Genomic DNA, 20,199 nt, shown 5'->3' with positions numbered 1-20,199 from the left:
TTCGGCCGGTGGATCTCGCGACCGTAGTTTTCTCCTGCGGAAAGGGCGTTCCTCTCGGCTAGCACCACGCCCAGCCACCCGGCGGAGGAGGGCTCGCCGCGTCTACTCCGAAGGGTCATTCCGGGGCGGGGTCTCCAATATCTCGCAGCTCTTGGACAGGTGTCCTGTTGCTAAGCGACGGACAGGAGGCGGGGCCGGCGGGAGAGGAGCAGCCTTTGCCCCTCCGCCTCCCCGCCCAGGGCTCGCGCGGGCCCGCGGTTGCGCAGCCGCTGTCCCTCCCTCCCTCCGTCTCTCCCTCCCTCCCTTCCTCTCCGGGCCGCGCCTCCAGTTCCGCGTCGGCCACGCCCCCACGCTCAGTCCGAGCTGCGCACGCGCAGTGCGAGCGGCCACCTATCCTCTGCCCGGCTCGCGGTGTGGCGGAGCGACCCGGCGGCCCCGGCGTCGTAGCTGGAACCGGCCCGGAGCCGGTAAGGCGGGCCGTCTCTAGTAGGGAGCAGCGCGGATACTGCCGCGGTGTTCTCCGCGGCCGAGGAAAATGGTATTCGAGTCGGTGGTCGTAGACGTGTTGAACCGGTTCCTGGGAGACTATGTGGTGAACCTGGACAAGTCGCAGCTCTCTCTGGGCATTTGGAAAGGTAACGGGGTCGCCGTCCCAGTGTCGCGGGAGACGGCGGCGCGGCTTCTCGTGACTTCGGTCCTTGGCCAGCCCGGCGCCGCCACCTGCAGCTGCCCGCCTCGCCCTTCAAGTTACGTAAAGCGGGGCGGCGGTTCCCTGGCGGGCGGCGCGAGCCGTGAGGTTGGGGAAGGCCGGGCCGAAGCCCCCAGTCCCGGTGGGGCCAGGCGCTGGTGACCTCTGGCCTCTCCTGGGCGAGCGAGCCATCTCCTGTCAGTTTCCCCCAGAGCTGTAACGAAGGCTCCGGCGAGCCCACGGCGTGTAGCACGCCGCCTCGCACGTGAAGGCCAGGCGCTGTCCGCGAAGATGCCCTTCGTCCCTTCCCTACCTCATAACTCGGTGCTTTCTAGGCGGGTTCCCGGCACTGAATCTGGACTTAGGGGTTGCTTAGCTGGGGTAGGCTAATAACGGGGGGCGGGAGGAGGCGGGGGAGGGATATAAAAGGGAAGGAAAAGCCTCTTTTAGAGTAAGTAACTCAGTTGCTTCTGTTTTCAGGTCACAGCCAGACCAGGTGGGGATGTGGGTGTTCGTGGGCCTGAGTTTTTAAAAAGAACAAAAAGAAAATGTAGGGAAAAAGACGGTCAGAATCTAAACGGGCTTTCAGTATCTCGGCCGACCTGAAGAAGGCGTGGCGAACATTGCTTAGATGAAAAGGGCTGCCTGCGTCTACCCCTTTACTGCAATACTTTACCTTATTCGGTGTCTCATTTTTACTGCTTCCATCTGTTTTGTATTATGCTCTTGTTTATTTAAGTAGCTATTAGCAATTAGAGACCTTTTTGAAATGAATGTTCCAGACCAAAGTTAGGATTATTTGTGTGAAGGGTGTGTGTATTCTCGGATATGCACTTACTAACAGTTATCTAAAAATACTCGTTTATTTTGAGCCTTCTCATTTTTGAAATAACGAAAGCAAGTAATTTAGTTTTACTTAACAAACAAGCCCTCATGTAGCTGGTTACCTTCTCCCATGCTCAAGTGTGCAAACATTGATCGGTAAGTGCTAGCACAGTCTCTTTGAGAGCAGATGCTTGCAGCTTGCTTAATCTGTGCTGGTGCTCAGTTGGAAAGTGAGAGTTACAAAACTGGCCTCTCTGTACCTCTGAAAGAAGCCTTAGAAAACACCGGAGGTGGGTCATGGAGAGATGGCTCAGTGGTTAAGAGCACTGGCTGCTTTTCCAGATGACTTGGATTCAAGTCCTAGTGTCCACAGGACAGCTCACTGCCCTCTGTAGCTCCAGTCCCAGGGCGTCCTCTTCTGGCTCTGGGGGGGCGGGGGGCACTGCACACAGACATGCACACAGGTAAAAACACCCATACATGTAAAATAAAATTTTTTAAAGGAAAAAATTTAAATGAACAAGAAAACTACTTGGACAGTGGTTGGATTTGTAGTGAAATATTGCTTCTACATTCAAGGTACATGTGTAGAATACAATTTATTGAATTTATATATTTGAAGTTTACCTAGAGTAAAATTTGCTCTTGTGTATAGTTCTGTTTTAATAAGTGTTAAGCATGCATCCACCGTCCCAATAATGATACAAAAAACTTGTACAAGCCTACAAAATTCCCTCTTCTATTTCTTTGTAATTGGTCAATTGGCAACTACTGATCTGTTTCCATCTCTATTTTGCTTTTTCTAGAGTGTCATAAATGGAGTCCTTTGGCTATGTAGCGTTTTCTTTTTGAGATATGGCTTCACTATGTAGCCCTGCCTGGCCTGGAACTTAAAGAGAATCCTCTAGCTTTGTCCTCCTGAGTCCTTGGTTTAAGGGCCTGTGCCATCACACTTGGCTTCTGAGCAAGGCTTTTGAGTCTTTTGAGCAAGGCTTCTTAACAGAATGCAGAGAAGCCATCCATATATCACCCATGTACTGCATATGTCACCTTGCCCTGCAATTCCTGTACTTGTCCGTGGTGTTTCACTTTATGGCTGTGTTATAAACAGAGCTTTGCTGGCTTTCCCCCCCCCACCCCTCAGTATTTCCTTTTTGGCAGTTAAAAGGAAAGCTGCATTAGATTTTAGTGTGAACATAAATTATTTCTTTGAGGTAAATACCTAATGTGGGGTTGTGAGTGCTTAAGTAACCATGTGCCATTATGAGGAGTGGCATGATATGTCTAGTTATGGTCTGACTGTGTTTCCTAGAAGTTCTGTGTTGGAAGCTTAGCCCTTAGCCTGGTGATGATAGCAGGTGCTGGGTCTTTTAGAAGTAGGGCAACGGGGAAGTTGTTATAGCGCCTGTCAGTTTCTTTTTGTGAGCGTAATCTCCACAGTATAGTATGTGTGTTTCATTTTCACTAAAATTGCTATTATGCTGTTTGAATTTTCAGCCTCTCAAACTGAGCCAGACATATTGCTTTCTCTATAAGAACTAGTCTTAAGTATTTTATTATGGAAACCTCCCCTCCAAGAACCTACCCCTTCTAATGAAGCTAATATGCCCTCACACTGGTTTCTGAAATGGTTATATTATTTCACACTTTCACCCAACACCATTAGCAAGGGAACTGCAAATTAAAACCTTAGCTAAAGTGTTTGATTCTTCGTACCTACTAGAATATCTTTTAAAAATACTACTTTAGAGATTAAAAGATGATTTAGTAATTGAAGTGCTTGCTAAACAAGCTTGAGAACCAGAGTTAAAAATCCCTAGAACCTACATAAATGCTGGGTGGGCATGTAGGCTCATCTGGAATTCCAGCCTCCAAAGGCATTATAAGCGTTCCTCAGAGCAAACTTATAAAAATAAATAAATACAATAAAAGCATTTCATTTGGCTTACAGTTTCAGAGTGTTAGAGTCTATGACAGGAGAGCAAAGTAACAGCTGAAAGCTTACATCTTGATCCACCTACCAGCAGTCTTCAAACCTCAAAGCCAGCCGCCACTGACACTCTTCCTCCAACAAGGACATACCGCCTTCCTTCCCAATCCTTCCCAAACAGTTCTACCACCTGGGGACCAAATATTCACACGTGCAAACACCAATATATACACACATACACATACCAAAAAAAAAAAAAAAAAAAAAAAAAAGAAAGAAAGAAAAGAAACTTTTTAAAAATGAGAATATCAAATGCTCATGAGGATAGTGTGTAGATAAATCTTGATACAAAACTGGTGAAAGAGTTATTTGCAAGGAGGGAATGCCAACTAAGAAAATGGCTCCATAAAATCCAGCTGGAGGGCATTTTCAAAATTAGTTATCGATTGAGGAGGGCCCAGCCAATTGTGGGTAGTGCTATCCCTGGGATGTTGGTTCTAGGCTCTATTTAAAAAGCAGGTTGAGCAAGCCATGGGAAGCATGGCAGTAAGCCGCACGCCTCCATGGCCTCCACATCAGCCCCTGACTCCAGGTTCCTGCCTTCTTAAATTCTTTTCCTGACTTCCTTTCCCTGATGTTTTACCACAACAAAAGAAACTCTAGGACAGATGGGGTTAATATTTTATGTTCTAATGTCAGAAGGGCCCATTAATGGTTATATATATATAGTTTTTGATAAGTTTCTGTGTTATCCAGCTAATTTCACTATTACCCTTATGCTATTAATTAGTGCTGAGGCAGCACCAAGCATTGTTCTGGCATTTGTTTCTGAAATGGTTCCTAGTTAGGAATTGTTTTATTTCCTAGATTTGTCTTGGAGTTTTTTGAAACCTAACATTTTACTTACATCTGTCAAGATCTAGGCTGTGTTAGAATCAGCCTAGACATTTGATAGAGTACACAGTTTTGAATCCTCCCTCAGCAATTATAATTGATTTGGACTTGGGACAGATTTCCTTCCTTCCTTCCTTCCTTCCTTCCTTCCTTCCTTCGTTCCTTCCTTCGTTCCTTCCTTCGTTCCTTCCATCTTTCTTTTTTTAAACAAGTGCCTAGTGTCTATGATAAGAGGTACATTCATTTTAGCTTTGATTTAATTTATATTTTCTTTAGGTTTATTAATTTATGTGTATGAGGGTTTCGCCTGCATGTATGTATGTATGTATGTATGTGTACCATGTGCACACCTGGTGCCCAGGGAAGTCAGAAGATGATAGATCCCTGTGAGCCACTGTGTTGTTCTGGGAACTGGGCCTGGTTCCTCTGCAAGAGCAGCAAGTGGTTCTAACCTCTGAGCTAGGTCTCCATGCCCAACTACGTACATTTTTAAAGGACACTGTCCAGTAAGGGTGGCTTTTATTATGAAATTATCATCTGCAATACAGAAGTGCTTGTGTACCTGTACTATTGCTGGTCTTTCCTTTCTCACTTCTCAGCTGTTTCCCTCTAAGTTATGCCACTTAGACAAATGTAACTGTTGTTGTTGCCTGACATCTCTATAGGTAACACTGAGAGCTCAGAAGCTTTGCGTTTTAACTAAGTCTCATTCTGAATTGTTAATCGTAATCGTTTGATATGTAACCAGACCTTTTGGCTATTTACTGAGTTTTTTCCCTACCTCCCTACACCACCCCTATCTTTTCCAATCCCACAATACTCAGTAGGAGAGAAAGAAGGCTGGGGGGGGGGGGGGTGTGTGTGTGTGTCTATATCATTCGGCTACTTCCTGCTGATTAGGAGCCTCCAGTTCCTTGGGGGCAATTTGAATTTTTGTCTTCAGGATATCTCTAATCAGCAATACAGCAAACAGCAGGAGCATCAGCCCTCAGCAGCACCTCTCAGGGCTCAAGCATTTGTTACACACTTGTGGAAACTATCTGCAGCTGGCAAAACCACGCCCCTCCCAGAGCACAAGACAAATCATAGTTAGCTGCTGTGATCAATCTGAAGCAGCCCCACATCCCACACCTGAGATTAAAACAAAAACATATCCACATAACATTTTATGTTTTTAAAGAAACCAAAATTCTTACTACACCGGTAGAGATTTATATCCTGTGGCACTTACTGCATACCTACTATTCCGCCAGAGATTGTATAGGAAGATACACAGTCAGGACATAGTTCCTGATTTTAAGAACTCATTCCTAGAATCCTTAAATACATAACGAACCAGCAAATAATTCTTAAGATCTTGGGGAAACTTCCATTTCTCGTTGCCTAAATTTTATCATTACATATATGTTCTAAGATGTTTTCCTAGAACCTTAAAGTAGAACTTAATACATATTAATTGTATAAAAGAATAGGTTTCACTGTGACATTTCTATACTCATTTAATGGCTCCTGCAACCCCCAACATCCCATAACCACTTTTCTGATGTCTCTTCCCTTCTGCTTTGCTAATAGTCCCCTTACTATTTTAAGGTCTTGTTTTCTGTTTTTCAGTTTCTACCCATGAGAGAATATATGTTATACTTGGCTTTCTGAATCTTATTCTGCCCTGTGATGCCCTCCAGTTCCATCCATTTTCCTGCAAGTATAATTGTGCAGTTTCATTCTTTATATCTATCTCATGTTTTCCTTTCCACCTCATCTGCTGGTGAATATGTAGGCTGATTCTCTACTTGGACTTTTGTAAGTAGTGTTGCAGTAAACGTTTAGATAGCTCTTGTATTCTGACTCCTTTGCTTTGAACATACTTGTATGGCTGGGTCATATGGTAATTCTGTGTTTGGTGTTTTTGAGAAGCTAGCATACTGCTTTTCTTAGAGTCTATTCTAATATGCGTTCTCATCAGTAATGTATAAGGGATTTTTGTTTTTTGTTCTTCTTAGCTGTAACTATGCCATCACCAGCATTTGCTTTTGTTTGTTTTGAGACAGAGTTTCATATCTAGCCAGGACGGTAGTTTTTATTTTTTGTTTGCATGTTTGCCAACTGGTTGGAATGAGGCAGCATCTCCGTGTAATTTTTTGGTTTGCATTCCGTGATAGCTGATCCTTGCATGTGAGTTTGATCCTAGCACAATATAAACTCAGCATAATGCTGTATGTCTGTACATCACTTGGGAGGTGGAGGCAGGAGGATTAGGAATTCAGAGTCATCTTTGCCACATAATGGTGGGTTTCATGAGATCTTGTCTCAGAAAAAGTTCTGCCAAAATGTTCAGTTATGCTGTCAAGACCTGATGGTCATAACTTACCCCAATCAGCAGTTTCATCATTGTCTTGGGGTGTGTGCCTCCCTTAGAAACTGAATGCCGTGGGCTCTCTCTTTCACTGTGATGGCCTCAAAGCCCCTGGTGGCAGTTGTGGCTGTAGCTGCCTGAAATACCCATGAGCTTCCCTGCACACCAGAATGACTTAGGGAGGAAAATAGAACTGCCTGGGCCAGTTGACTGGTTGTTTGGGTTGCATATTCCAGAGCTGAGCCTATGCTGAGGTTGCATTGTATCAACAAGTCAGTGCAGGCACATGCATGGCTCAGGTTCTCCCAATACTCCAAAGGTAGATGTGATGCCTTGCTGCAGTGTCAGTGACTCCATGTCTGTGCACATTGAGAGCAAGGAACTATGGAGCCTTTGGTGCCTGTGTTAGGAGGCCTCTAGGCAGCTCAGTTCCCATTATTCTAGTATGCAGAACCTTAGCTCCTCTAAGAAAGCGCACTTGACTTTAGTTCCCCTAGAGCCGTTTTTTTTTTTTTTTTTTTTTTTTGTGACAGGTTTTTGTGACTTGCTGGGGAAGCATCTTCTTTGTCCCATTATGCATAGCCATCCATTTTTTTCTATCACAGAATTCTCTGTGGGTTTGTGTCAGAAGCTCTTTTCCTAGATGCAAATGATTCTCAGAGAAGTTGCCCACTGAGTCACTGTATTGTGTGATGTGGACCTGGAGATGAGAAAATGCAGGTGTCTTTAGTTCCCAATAGCTGTAAGCTCAGACAAGATTGATTTAGAGCATCTTACACAAGATGGCTCCCTGGTGAAGTGCTGTGAGAATATTCTGGGAAAGGCAGAGAATTTCTCCAGACTGTCCTTGCTGTGCAGAGCTAAATTACTTTTGTCTGTTAGGTTATTTCTGTTGGGCGTCAGATCCTGTGTCAGTGGCCCATGCTGGGATCTTCCTGCCTCCTCCTCCCCCACATTCTGCCTCTTTCCCTTTCTCTTGTACTATGCACAATCTCTTGAGGTTTTCCTTTCTCTTTTTGTTTACTGCTGAACTTCAGCATTCTCCCACATCTACCCACAATGATTAAACACTGTTTTCCAGTTTCTTTGATTGTATCTTGTGAAGTGATTATGGAGAAAGGAATAAGTGCTGGCTAGCTACCTCTAATCTTTAATCTCCATATTGATTCCACTTTAACTCAAACCTAATCAATAAATAGAATGTGATTGTTGTCAGAAAAACTTCTTTCCTGACTCTTTCCTCCAATTTCTACCCACTTCCTGAAGCAGTTACTATTTAGATTAAAAAAAAAAAAAAAAAAAAAAAAACCAAAAAAACAAGTCATGCATACTTCTATCATATTTTATTGAGACAGGGTTTTACTATGCTGTGTAGGCCAGTCTCAAACTCACTCTATAGGTTGGTTGACCTTGAGTTCAGAACCATCCTCCTGAGGATGGGATTATAGGTGTGCACCGTCACATCTGTTCTTCTGGACTTACATTGTAAGAGTGTTTTTTGTCTCTTTCAGGAAGGTGTGTTGGAAGCTGGGCGTCGTGGCTCATGCCTTTAATCTTAGCTGGGAGACAAAGGCAGGTGGATCTCTGTGAGTTCAAAGCCAGCCTGGTGTACAAAACTAGTACAAGATAGCCAGGGCTATTATGCAGATAAACCCTGTCTCAAAAAAACAAAACAAAATAACAACAACAAAAAAGATTGTGTGTTGGAATTTTGTCAGATTGTTTTCTGCTTGTTGACATTATAGATTATATGGATTATTTCACACATATTGAATTAGGCTTGTATTTGTGGTATAAGTTTTGCTTCATTATGACATTTTATATTCAGTTTACTTATATTTTAATGAGGATCTTTGCATCTGTTCATGAGACAGAAGTATTAGCCTCCTGTTTCTCTTGTAATGTCCTTATCTGGTTTTGGTCTTAGAGTACTGCTTATCTCAAAGAGTAAATTTGGATGCATTCCCTCTGTTTCTGTTCACTGGAACTTGCTAGACCAAGGTGGCCCCAAGCTCACAGATGTGCCTACCTCTGCCTCTCCAGTGATGGGATTAAAGGCATATAGCATCATGCATGGGCTGAAGTGAAACTAAGATTATTAAGTTTAGATTTTTCTTTTCTAATGTCTGCATTTAGTGCTATATTTTTTCTCTAAGGTTTGCTGTTACTGTACTTACTTTCTTTTTTGATAAGTTGTATTTTCCTATGATTGAAAATATTCAGCAATCCCCTTTATGACTTCAGTGACTTGTCAATATTCAGATCTTGGACTCCGAAATGTTTTGTGATTTTTATTTTTCTCCAGTTTTCTTCCTGTTAGACTGTTTATTAGTTCAGGCTTATTGTGATCTGAGTATAACACCCTTTCACACTTTGTTTAGACACAGACCTGTTTTATAGACTCGGGTAAATCTTATCTTGTGAGTGTTGATATGTGCTCCAGAAGAATGTGTGCACTGCTCCTGGATGATTGTTCCGCAAATGTCAGTTACAGCCAGCGTTTGAATGGTGTTTACTTCAATTGTATCTGTGCTTTTTCCCACTAAATATGTGTATAACTGATACTGGTTATCCAGGTCTTTGACAGTAATAGTAGATTTGCCATTTTCCAACTATATTTCTATCAGTTTTAACTTCTTTATTTTGACAGTTGTCAGACACATACACACTAAGGAATATGACTCTCCTAGGGAGATGTTAAAACATGCTTATTCACTTCAAATATATCATCAGTGACAGTGACACGCTAAAGAAAGGAGTCCATCCAAACCTAATATTCATGCAGAACGCAGCTCTTACTTAAAAGGGAAATCTGAGAATTTATTCTGAGCCAAATATGAGTGGCCATGGCCTGAGAACATAGATTCTGGTTGCCTCAAATAATGTGTTCAATGTGGAAGACTTTCTTCTCAGAAATATAGCCTTTGCTAGCTGGAGAGATTTGTGTTTGGGTCAGATTTATATGCCAGTGAAGAAGTTTTCTCTTACAGTGTGTATGGTTATTCTACACATGTATGGGAATGTACTTAGCTGAATATGGAAGGTTTCATCTAACCTGAGTGGTCTGTTGTCTTGGACTTTTATGAGGCAATTGTGCATTCTGTGAAGTCCATCCTCGCCACTCTCCCCCCACCCCTGTTTCCCCCCTCCCTTGTCTCCTCATCCCCCCATCTTCTCATCTTCCACCTCCAACATGAGAGATAGTTATTGACAGCCACAATAATTAAATCAATTAAGAGTATTAAAGTCCTTTAATAATGGCCAGACCAAGAGTAGGCTCATAACTTTAAAATGTCTCTTGGTGCTGAAGCTCAGGAGTATATTATTTTTAGAGACAAAAATAACCAGTATGGGGGGGAGAGATGGCTCAGAGGTTAAGAGCCCTGGCTGCTCTTCCAATGATCCTGAGTTCAATTCCCAGTAACCACATGGTGGCTCACAACTGTCTGTAGTGAGATCTGGTGCCCTCTTCTGGCATGTAGGCAGAGCACTTTACATAAAAATAAAGAAAAAATTAAAAACCACAAATTATATACGGATCCCAGGCACAGGGGCTTTGATCAGTGAGGGGCTGGCGTAGCCTGGTAACATCTGTTTGAGGGGCTGGCGTAGCCTGGTAACATCTGTTTGAGGGGCTGGCGTAGCCTGGTAACATCTGTTTGAGGGGCTGGGGTAGCCTGGTAATATCTGTTTTCTTGCAGAGCTTAATAGTATTTTCCAGATACTACACTACAATTAATGGGAACATCTGGTAGACAGATTATAGCGAATGACCTTTAAAAGAAATGCTGGAAATGTTTCCTGTCAATTTTTATTCATCTTGGAGTTTTAAAAATTCTTTCAGTGTTCTACCCCATTTGAAAATGTGCGTGTGTGTGTGCGTGTGTGTGTGTGTGTGTGTGTGTGTGTGTGTCTGTGTGTCTGTGTGTGTGTGTGCGTCGCGCAAACATGCACATGCGTGCACTTTGTTTTGTTTTGGAGGAAGGGTCCCACTAAGTTTCTCCTGGTTGCCCTGAAACTTACTGGCTGCTCTGGAACTTATTGTGTAGGGCTGGCTTGAAGCCATACAGATCCCATGGCTCTGCCTCCCAAGTACTGGGATCAAAGGTGTACGCCACCATGCTAGTCTCAGTGTTTATGTTCTTAACTGTCTTATGTATGTACACCTCCGTGTCACTAAATTCACAATATGTTACAGCATTCAAAACCATTGACTTGTATCCATTAAGCAGTAATTACTAATATTCTACTATCTCCAGACCTTGACAATGATTGTATTTACCCTGTTTTTACTGGCTTCTTTCATTAAACAGTGTGTCCTTACAAGTTTATCCATGCTGTAGCATGAACTCAAATCATTAAAAAAATAAAGAATATCTGCTCCGTCTCCCTCTCCCCCCCCCCCCCCGTGTCTCTTTCTCTCTCTCTCTCTGTGTGTGTGTGTGTGTGTGTGTGTGTGTGTGTGTGTGTGTGTATGAAAGAGGGGCAGGTAGGGATGAGTTGCTTCTGTCTTTTGGAATAATGCTGCTATGAATGGGAATATTTCTCTTTTCATCCATGTTTTCAGATACTTTGAGTACATACCTAGAAGTAGAATTGCTGAATCATATCCTCCACTTTGTGGTTTGGTTATCTGCTTGGAATTTCTTTTCTCATGGTTTTTGTTTTTAGCTTAATGTGTACCCTTCAGAGATAGAATGATGGGAGCTCTGGCTGTGGGGTGATGGTGGCAGTGGCAGAGATGGGCCAGGTAGGGACCATGGCAGTGGTGGCAGAGGTGGCAGAGGTAGCAGTGGCAAGGCAGCTGCCAGTGGAGGAGGCTGTGGTCTTCAGGGATCTGTAGGTGGAGGAGTGGCTCCTGCCAGCAGCAGAAATAGCAGCAAAGCGGCCTGGAGGGCACTTTGGGTGCTGCAACAGCAGAGGGCTGCGCCTGGGAGTGAATACCCTGCTCAGCCTCTGTGAGAGTGGTTGCTGCTGTGGGAAGACTGGCTGCTGCACCTACTGCTATGAACTCTGGTGGTTCTGGCTACTCTGGTGGTCCTAATCCTCTTTAGCTGTTGTTGTGCCTTCTGCTACACAGGAGCTAAACTTGGGCTGCGATAGCAACAGTGGCAGTGTAAGATCTACGTGTTGGCTTACCATGGACATGCCATGGGGCTGGCCCTGTTTCTGCTGGTTTTCTGCTTGACCTTTGCCTCCTCAGTGCCTCCCAGCCTGTGAGGATGTGGTTCAGCACCCAGGCACACCACCACCTTCTTAACACCATGGCCCTGGGTTACCCCGTGACTGCTTCCAATGAACGCACCTGCTGCTCTTCTAAATCCAGCTGCTCTGCCCACTTGGAGGGGACAAATGTAGAAGGTGTTTCCTCTCATCGGAGTGCTCTTCCTCTTCAGGAGGGCGAACCCAGGGCAGGGCTGAGCCCAGTCCATATACCCCCTTCCTGCCACTATCGTCCCTTGACTGGTGACTCAGGTATTGAGCTCTACCCTTGTCCTGACTCCAGTGAAGGTGAGCCAGTCAAGGAGATGAGGGCCAGTGCTACCCAACCAGATCTGGAGGACCATTCCCCTTGTGCACTGCTCCTAGACTCTGCCCTAGGTCCCTCACTAGGGGGTAGCTTCAAGTTACAGGGACATCCCATAAGTAGTTTCAAAAATGAAATTGGTTGTTACTTAGCCACCAGGAACAGCCCAAGTTTCAACTGTAGTCCTCCTCCATGTGTGCCCCTCCCCACCCTTCTAGAATATGCCCAAATGGTCTGGAGCCCTAAAGAGGGGAAGTACTAAAGACTGTGCTGTCTTTACTCACTCCCAAAGCATACACAGGAGCCTTTAATCTCTTTAAAGAGACATGAACCATAAAAAAAAAAAAAAAAAAAAAAAAAAAATAAGAGGTAGGATGAGTCATTTACACAGCTTATTGTTGGATGCTGTTTGTTTACTTCAGTCCATTCTGCCAATTTGTGTCTGCTGTGGATGATTGAACCCAGGAAGTTATACATGTTGAGTGAGTGTTCTGCCACTAAGCTCTGTCCCAGCCTATGTAGCGCACACTGGTCTTGTACTTGCTATGTATTGGTCCTTCTGCCTCTGGCTTCCAAAGTGTAAGATTTACAGATAATTTGCTGCCTGCTAAACTGTTTGCGTTTAATTAAAGTGATGGGGGTAGTAACATTATGTTCTCATTTCGCTATTATGTTCTTCATGCCACTTTGTGTGAGTGTATTTTGTGTTTAAGCATGTGCAGTGAACATGCCTCTCTCTCTGGGAGTAGTTGTGTGTGTGTGTGTGTGTGTCTGTGTCTGTGTCTGTGTGTCTGTCTGAGCTCAGTAGACAGAGGAGAGTGTCAAGCATCTTTCTCTATTGCTTTCTGTCTTTTTCCCTTGAGACAGTTTTATGGAATCTGGAGTGCTTTATGTCTAGGCCGGCACTGGGCAAGATATTCTCCTGTGAGACCTTCTTAGACTGTGCAGAAGAGTGACCATGAGCTAGTAAAAACAAATACTGTTTTCTGTTTGTACATTATTATTTTCTGGTGTCATATTTAAAATGAAGCATACTTAACTTCAAAATGAAATACAACTGAGTATATCATTTTCTTTTTGTTTCTTTTTAAAGGAGCTGTGGTCCTCAAGAATCTTCAAATTAAAGAAAATGCATTGGTAGGTCTTACCTATGAAACTTTATGATATTAGTGCATTTACTTAATATGCTTGTTTGGAATTTAACATGCCACTTTAAACTTCTTAACTATGAGAAACATTTTGAAAGTTGTTTTCATAAAATGTGAACTTTGCAAAGTAGAATCCTTAAGGAAGAAAACTGAGTACATTTTTCTCATTAAAATTTTTTGTATTTTATTTATTTCCATATGGTGTTTCTGTGAAGTATTTAGCTTATCTTCTAGCTTATTTAACATCATTTTAGTATATTAATTTTGTGATGTGAATTATGTTCACAATCTTTTTCAACTCTTCCAGCATCTATTTTCACAACTCTTTCACATTGCCAAGAGAAACTCTCACCATATTGAACAATAACTTTCATTTTTGCTTTCCCCTGGCCTTGGGAACTTTTCTTCACTGCCCACTGACACTGTACTCACTAAATGATTTTCTAAACTTGGCTTTCCATCCCCATCAACTTAATTCATCCTAATGATACCATGTTATCTTTGCACATTACTTTTAGATTGTGTGACTTGGTGTAGTGTTCTCTTGGGTCATCCACTCATAGCATGTACCATGTTGTCATTTCTTTTTATAACTGAATATCCTCTCTATCTGTCACTTTTTTTTGGTTTTTCATTTAGTCTCACCACGCTTTCCACCCCCCTCTGCCCCCTCAAGCTTTTGAGGAGCACTTAGGTTATTTCTGCCTTTGGGCCCTTTCAAATAGAGCTGCAGCAGATATTTATGTTTCCATGCCTATTTAAGGGCCTGCTTTCATGTTTTTGAGTATATTATCTATGAGTGAATTTCTGGCTTTTCTAATACATGTAGCCTTTTCCAGAATGAAGCAAGGTTTTTTTTTTTTTCTGCAGCTGTGAAACCACTTTACATTCCTTCCCCAATAAGTTCTAATTTCCTGACATTTCCCAAATCTTCCCAAAATAACTACTTTCTGTTTTACGTGTTAACCACTATCTTAGTAGATATGAAGTGGTATCTCAAGATCTTCCTCGACCAGCAGTTCCCAAATAACTATTTCTTGAATAGGTAGTGATGTTGAGCCTCTTCTCATGAACTTGCTACTGTAAAATACGTTCTTTTAATGTCTGGTCAATGAAGAATGCCTATGCAAATTCTTTGCCTGTGTGCTTGTGTGAGAGAGACGGTGGGGGCGGGGTTGTTGGGGGAGGAAAGTCTTACTATGTGGTCTTTGCTGGCTTGGCAATTAGTATGTAGACCAGGCTTGCTTTGAACTTAGAGATTTTCCTGCCTTTCCCTTCTAAGTGCTGGCATGAGCCAACATACCCAGCTTGCCTTTGTTTTTCAAAATAGAAGTATAAAATTTATTTAAAACCACCCACAAAATTCTGTGAAATCAATGATAGAATTTTTAAGAACTTAAATTCATGACAAAGATTTAAAATGTATTTTCAGTTACAATACTGATTTAGCCTTACTCATAAGTTTTTAAAAAGAAATTTTATTCTGTAACCAAATAAGACACATAAAATATAGACAATGTCTACAACTATTTTTAATATTTTTATACTCTATTTTCAAAGTCAGATATAGTCAGTTACACAAATAGGTGTTGGTGAGAACACCAACATCAAGAGGTGGTCTTACCTTAATATTTAGCGTTATTTGGCTGGTAACCGCTTTGTCTTGTGATACAGGACGTATTCATCAATAGTTAGAACACACTCTATGTAGAGACTTTGATAAAATAATATACATAGTGAGGAGTTACTAGAAACTTTACAAATAGATCTCAGTATTCTTAACTCTCCAGGGAAAGGTATATTTGTTCCAGATACTATTATGTGGCTACAAACAAAACAAAAGAAAAAAAGACAAATCGAATAATCTAGAGATGGAACAACTTGTTAGAAGTAACAATTATTTTGCATATTTCTCATGTTGGGCTAGGAACTAAAATGTTCTCCTAGCATCCATTTTATTCAAGAAACCGTTTTTTTTAAGGTTTATTATTATGTATACAATGTTGTGTTCTCATGTACACCTGTACACCAGAAGATGGCACCAGGCCTCATTATGGATGGTTGTAGCCACCATGTGGTTGCTCGGAATTGAACTCAGGACCTTGGGAAGAACAGCTAATGCTCTTAACCTCTGGGCCATCTCTCCAACCCCAATAAACCTTTTAATATATTTAAACAAATAGATTATACTTTGATTGTGAGGGGCTGACTCCACTCTTTTTCTCAGTCCTACTTTAAAATAATTATTTGGAGGAAAGTTTATTTTGTCTTTCTACTTTAATAGTGAAGAAGAGATACGCTTCTGCCACCACCACCCCTCCCTCTTTTCCTCCCCTTTCCCTCCCCCTCTTCCCTGTCCCCCTCCCCCTCCTTCCCCTCCTTCCCACTACCCCCTACCACCCCTAACCCCTCCACCCCCACATCTTCTTTTTTTCACTGAACAGAGTGGTTCCCACCTGAAATTTCAGCATTCTGGGGACTGTAGCTAGTCTGGATTACTGAGAATTTTCCAGGCCAGCTAGAGCTATATTGTGAGCTTGTCTTAAAAAAAAAAAAAAGGAGGCTTGGTGGCTTATGCCTTCAGTCACAGCAATCAAGAGGCAGGGGCCAAGGATCTTATGAGTTCCAGGCCCCAGCCTGGCATGTTAAAAATCATCAGGTTTTGTTGGTGTGATTGAAGTTTTTGAGATCTTTATTTATTCTGTGTGCTGATCCCGGACTAGCTACTTGATTTACAGTATTTCCTTTCTTCTGATATTTGGCTAATCTGTTGATAGTGTCCTTTGATGTATAAATGTTTTTAGCTTGATGAAGGCCAATTCATCCAATTTTACAGGGCCTGTGTTTTTTATGTCATTTCTATGAAGATTTTTTTCCTTGTGTTTTCCTTTGAACTATAAAGTTTTTCTGCTTAGTTTTGATCCATGTTGAGTTTTATGTATGGTATAGTATAAAAACCCAACTTCCTGTTTTTACTATTGGCTCTCCATGTTTTCCAGCACCACTTATTTTAAGAGCTGTTCTTTCTCCCAATGAGAGAGAGAAACAGTTTTGAAATCATTATTTTGTAAAATGCCAGTTTTGTGCAGTAAAGTCTTAATCTCTGTAAAAGCTCTTCTGTTCAGTATTAAGTATATACTTAATCATTTACTTTGTAAAGAGAAGCTTTCTGTAACTAAACCATTACATTTAAATGAATACTGAGGATGTAAAGAATATGCAAGGTAACTAAAATACCCTCATGTAATTTTAAGAAAATAATTATATTTTTGGATTTTATGGGGATGAATTTTTTTTACAGATTTATTTTTCTTTTTAGCACGAACTGGATGTACCATTTAAAGTTAAAGTTGGTCATATAGGTAAGTGATATTTATTACTGGAATGTTCTTGCTGTTCGTGCAACCTAAATAATTAAATTGTTATTGCTCTTATATCATTTTTCCTAATGTTTATGAGCATTAATTGAAACTATAATATTTGTGTGTTTTGTATATATAGAACTTGGAGTGTCACTTAAAAGTATTGTGAGACTAATGCACTATTTGAACAATCATTTCTCTTAGTAGGTCTTCATGTTGAGAGTCAAAGCAGCCTTTAACAGACCTTAAGGAACTGTGTCTGTTTCTATGATTCTGACTAGTTATATTTGCTGTTATGTGATAAGTTCAAGATGCATAAAAGTTAAGAGGGTTTGGATCACCCAGGCATTGTATCTAGGGACCAAAATGAAAACTTGATTGTGCTGTAGAAGATGTTTCAAGTTTTTTATTCTAGAAAATAAAATACTTTTTTTTTGTTTGTTTGTTTTGGATTATCTTACCCATGTTTGTAATTCACTAAAGAATGAACTTAAAGTAGGTCATGTATACATGTATTGGTAGAACAGAAATAAACTAAATGTAGAATTTAACATGTTTAATAAAATTGTCTGTTAGGATTCCTAGTTTATGCTGTTGTGCATTTATTTAAATGTCTTAGAGGTTGATTGAGATAGTGTCTTAAGTGTGAACTTTCAATTTTTATTTTTATTTTTTAGTTCCTATAGTAGGATTTATATAGTGTTACTGAAGCTGTGATATCTGAGGAGAGTACATAAAAATACTGTGATGGCAGTCTTTACAACTTTGTATATTATACTTATAGCTGATATTGAACCATACACCACAGAAAAATTTTAATTTGACATGGTTAGAGTTTAAATTTTGTCTTGTTCCTCTAAGGACAATTTAGCATTAAGGAAGAAGTGAAAAATAGCATTTTTTTCCTTCTGACATGTTAATTATTGCTTGTTTCTGATAGTTTGGATTGGCAATTTTTTAAAAGACTTGTAACCATAGTGTAAGGATTTTTCACTTTTTTTACGTCTTTATTTTAATCTGAGGGTGGAATAATCTTATTCTTATATTGTAAAACAGTCTTGTACTTTTTTTTATATGTTGCTTTTAGATCTTACCAGAAGTCACTTAAATTTATACTGGTGATTTTTAAATTTTAGCGTATGTCAGTGTAACCCCAACTCAAGAAAAAATAAAAAATACACCAAGAGAGTGTAAACTATATAAATATACCAAGGCTGAGGATTTACTAGTCACTTTTCTCATTGCTGTGACAAGGTGTCCGCACAAGCAGCTGAAGGAAGGAAGGGCTGATTTGGGTGCAGTTGACCATGACTGGGAAGGCATGGCAGCCTGAGAATGAGGTGACTTGTCCCATTGGTCAGGAAGGAGAAAGGACTGCTCGTAACCCCCTCTCTTCTCCTTGTGATTCCGTGTAGGGCTCCAGTCTTTAGAATTGGTCCTTCTGCCTCTGTTAAACCTCTCTGGAGATAAACTTTAGAGCTTGTTGCACAGGCAATTCTAAATCCTGTCTAGTTGAAAGTTTGTATTAATTGCCACAGGTTTGATTCCAGCCATCATATAAAACCATATATAAAAGCAAGTATATATTTATACATATATGTACATACACACACACACACACACACACACAGGAGATAGACCCATTTTATTTAGATCTTACTTTTTGTTTTCCCTTGTAAAAAAAATGACAATGTTCATTTTCAGATACTAGAAAATTCAGTAGAAAAACAGAATTAATTAAGGTGTTGTTTTTATACTTTTTACATAGTACCTGCCATCCTTTAATATTCTATTTGTATATGTTACTCTTATTGTGTTCTTAGCACTTTATTTATTCATCTATTGGTTTATATACCACAGTATGTTTCCTGATGTATTTGTTGAATGAAAAACTTGTAATTTTATAGTACTGTATGGTTTCTCTGATACCGTTGTCTGTTCTACTGATCTTTCAAAGACTGATTTTAATGCTTTATAGAAAGTAGGTTGGTAGATGTATGTTGAATGAACAATATTCTTCTCCTTATTTTAATATAGGTAGTCTTAAACTTAAAATTCCATGGAAAAACCTTTATACTCAACCAGTTGAAGCTGTTTTGGAAGAAATTTATTTACTTATAGTGCCTTCTTCTAGTAAGTCATTTAAAAGTTATAATTTAAATCATTCTTATTTTTAGATAGAAAAATCTTTGTATTTTATATTTTTGTTCCAAGTAATCTTGGTGAAGATAATTTTGGATTTTAATTTAGGGTTTGTTGGTTCAAATTGAATTACTCTTTTTGGTTTTAAATCTCAGTAGGTTTTGTTTGAATTATTGATCATTTTCAAGGATAATTTTTGAAATGAGTATATTTAAATTTAAGGTAATTGAATTTTTTAATATGATTTCTGTAGGAATAAAATATGATCCTATCAAAGAAGAAAAGCAACTCATGGAAGCAAAGCAACAGGAACTAAAAAGAATAGAAGAAACAAAACAGAAAGTAGTTGACCAAGGTAAGTTGATCAGTACAACAGACAACAGTACCAGAGGAACCATACAGTCTATGAAATATCAAAAAACTGGTAGTAAAGGATGTAAATATTTACTGTAGTAGTATATTGCTTTCCACTGGATATGATGAAAAATATTACAAGTAGGAACTAATCTTATGACCTGGAAAGTTACGTGGTTTTTGTGTTTTGTTATGTGTGCAGAAATTTTACCTTGAAGAAATTTAAGGCAAATAATAGTTTGTTGTGAGGCTAAAGTCAGTTTTTTGGATTTTTCTTTCAAGACAGGCTTTTGGACTTACTTTGTAGACCAGGCTGGCCTCGCACTTAAAGCAGTCCACCTACCTCTGCCTCCCTGAGTGCTGGAGTTAAAATCATTAGCAAGTTTATCAAGTTCATCTTACCTTTCTAGCCTTTGCCTTTATATTGATTATTTACTCTTGAATATAGTTAATCCTTTATTGTGTTTATGTTTGCCTTAATCTGTCCTTCCCCATCCCCCAGCCTCAGTTCACTGTAGGTCACATGACTCCTCATTACAACTCATTGATGATTATCAATGGAAGAGCTATCCCATAGAAACCTAATTTTTCCAGGTCTCCTCTTGTTACTATCACTAGGGATTTTCTATATATTTAGTCTCACTTCTTCTCTTTGTGGGTCTTTCTTCTTAGCTTGTAAATATACTCTGTCCAATTCTTATTTTAAACTTAAAAGTTTTTTTCCTACTCACCTAGTTTTGTTCTATTTTGTTCTTCATTGAGTAGCTAAATATTTTAAAATCTTACAAATGAAGACTTCATATCTCTACCATGTACTGATTTTTATTATTTTTCTTAAAGGAGAGAAGGGTTGCCTTTAAAAATATTATTATTAATATTATTATTATTACAATTTACTTATTTATTTATTTATTTTTAATGAGAAAAAGATCTTGCTCTATGGTTCAGCCCTGCCTGGAATCTACCAAGTAGCCTA

General features: G+C 40.2%; 1 protein-coding gene and 1 pseudogene across 1 annotated transcript in view; both read left to right on the top strand.

Moving 5' to 3' along the window:
* Positions 1–400: 400 nt before the first annotated feature.
* Vps13a (vacuolar protein sorting 13 homolog A) overlaps positions 401–20,199 on the top strand; it is a 175,261-nt gene continuing 155,462 nt past the window's right edge. Inside the window, exons 1-5 of the mRNA XM_051146210.1 lie at positions 401–635; positions 13,311–13,354; positions 16,685–16,727; positions 18,765–18,860; positions 19,123–19,224. Of these exons, the coding sequence (XP_051002167.1) occupies positions 536–635; positions 13,311–13,354; positions 16,685–16,727; positions 18,765–18,860; positions 19,123–19,224 (385 nt within the window). The 5' untranslated portion in view covers positions 401–535. The remainder of the gene's footprint in view (positions 636–13,310; positions 13,355–16,684; positions 16,728–18,764; positions 18,861–19,122; positions 19,225–20,199) is intronic.
* LOC127190134 (WW domain-binding protein 1-like) lies at positions 11,450–12,570 on the top strand (annotated as a pseudogene).

This window comes from Acomys russatus, chromosome 5 (genome assembly GCF_903995435.1).
Source record: "Acomys russatus chromosome 5, mAcoRus1.1, whole genome shotgun sequence".
NCBI classification, from domain to species: Eukaryota; Metazoa; Chordata; class Mammalia; order Rodentia; family Muridae; genus Acomys; species Acomys russatus.
This window is presented reverse-complemented; position numbering and strand designations above follow the sequence as displayed.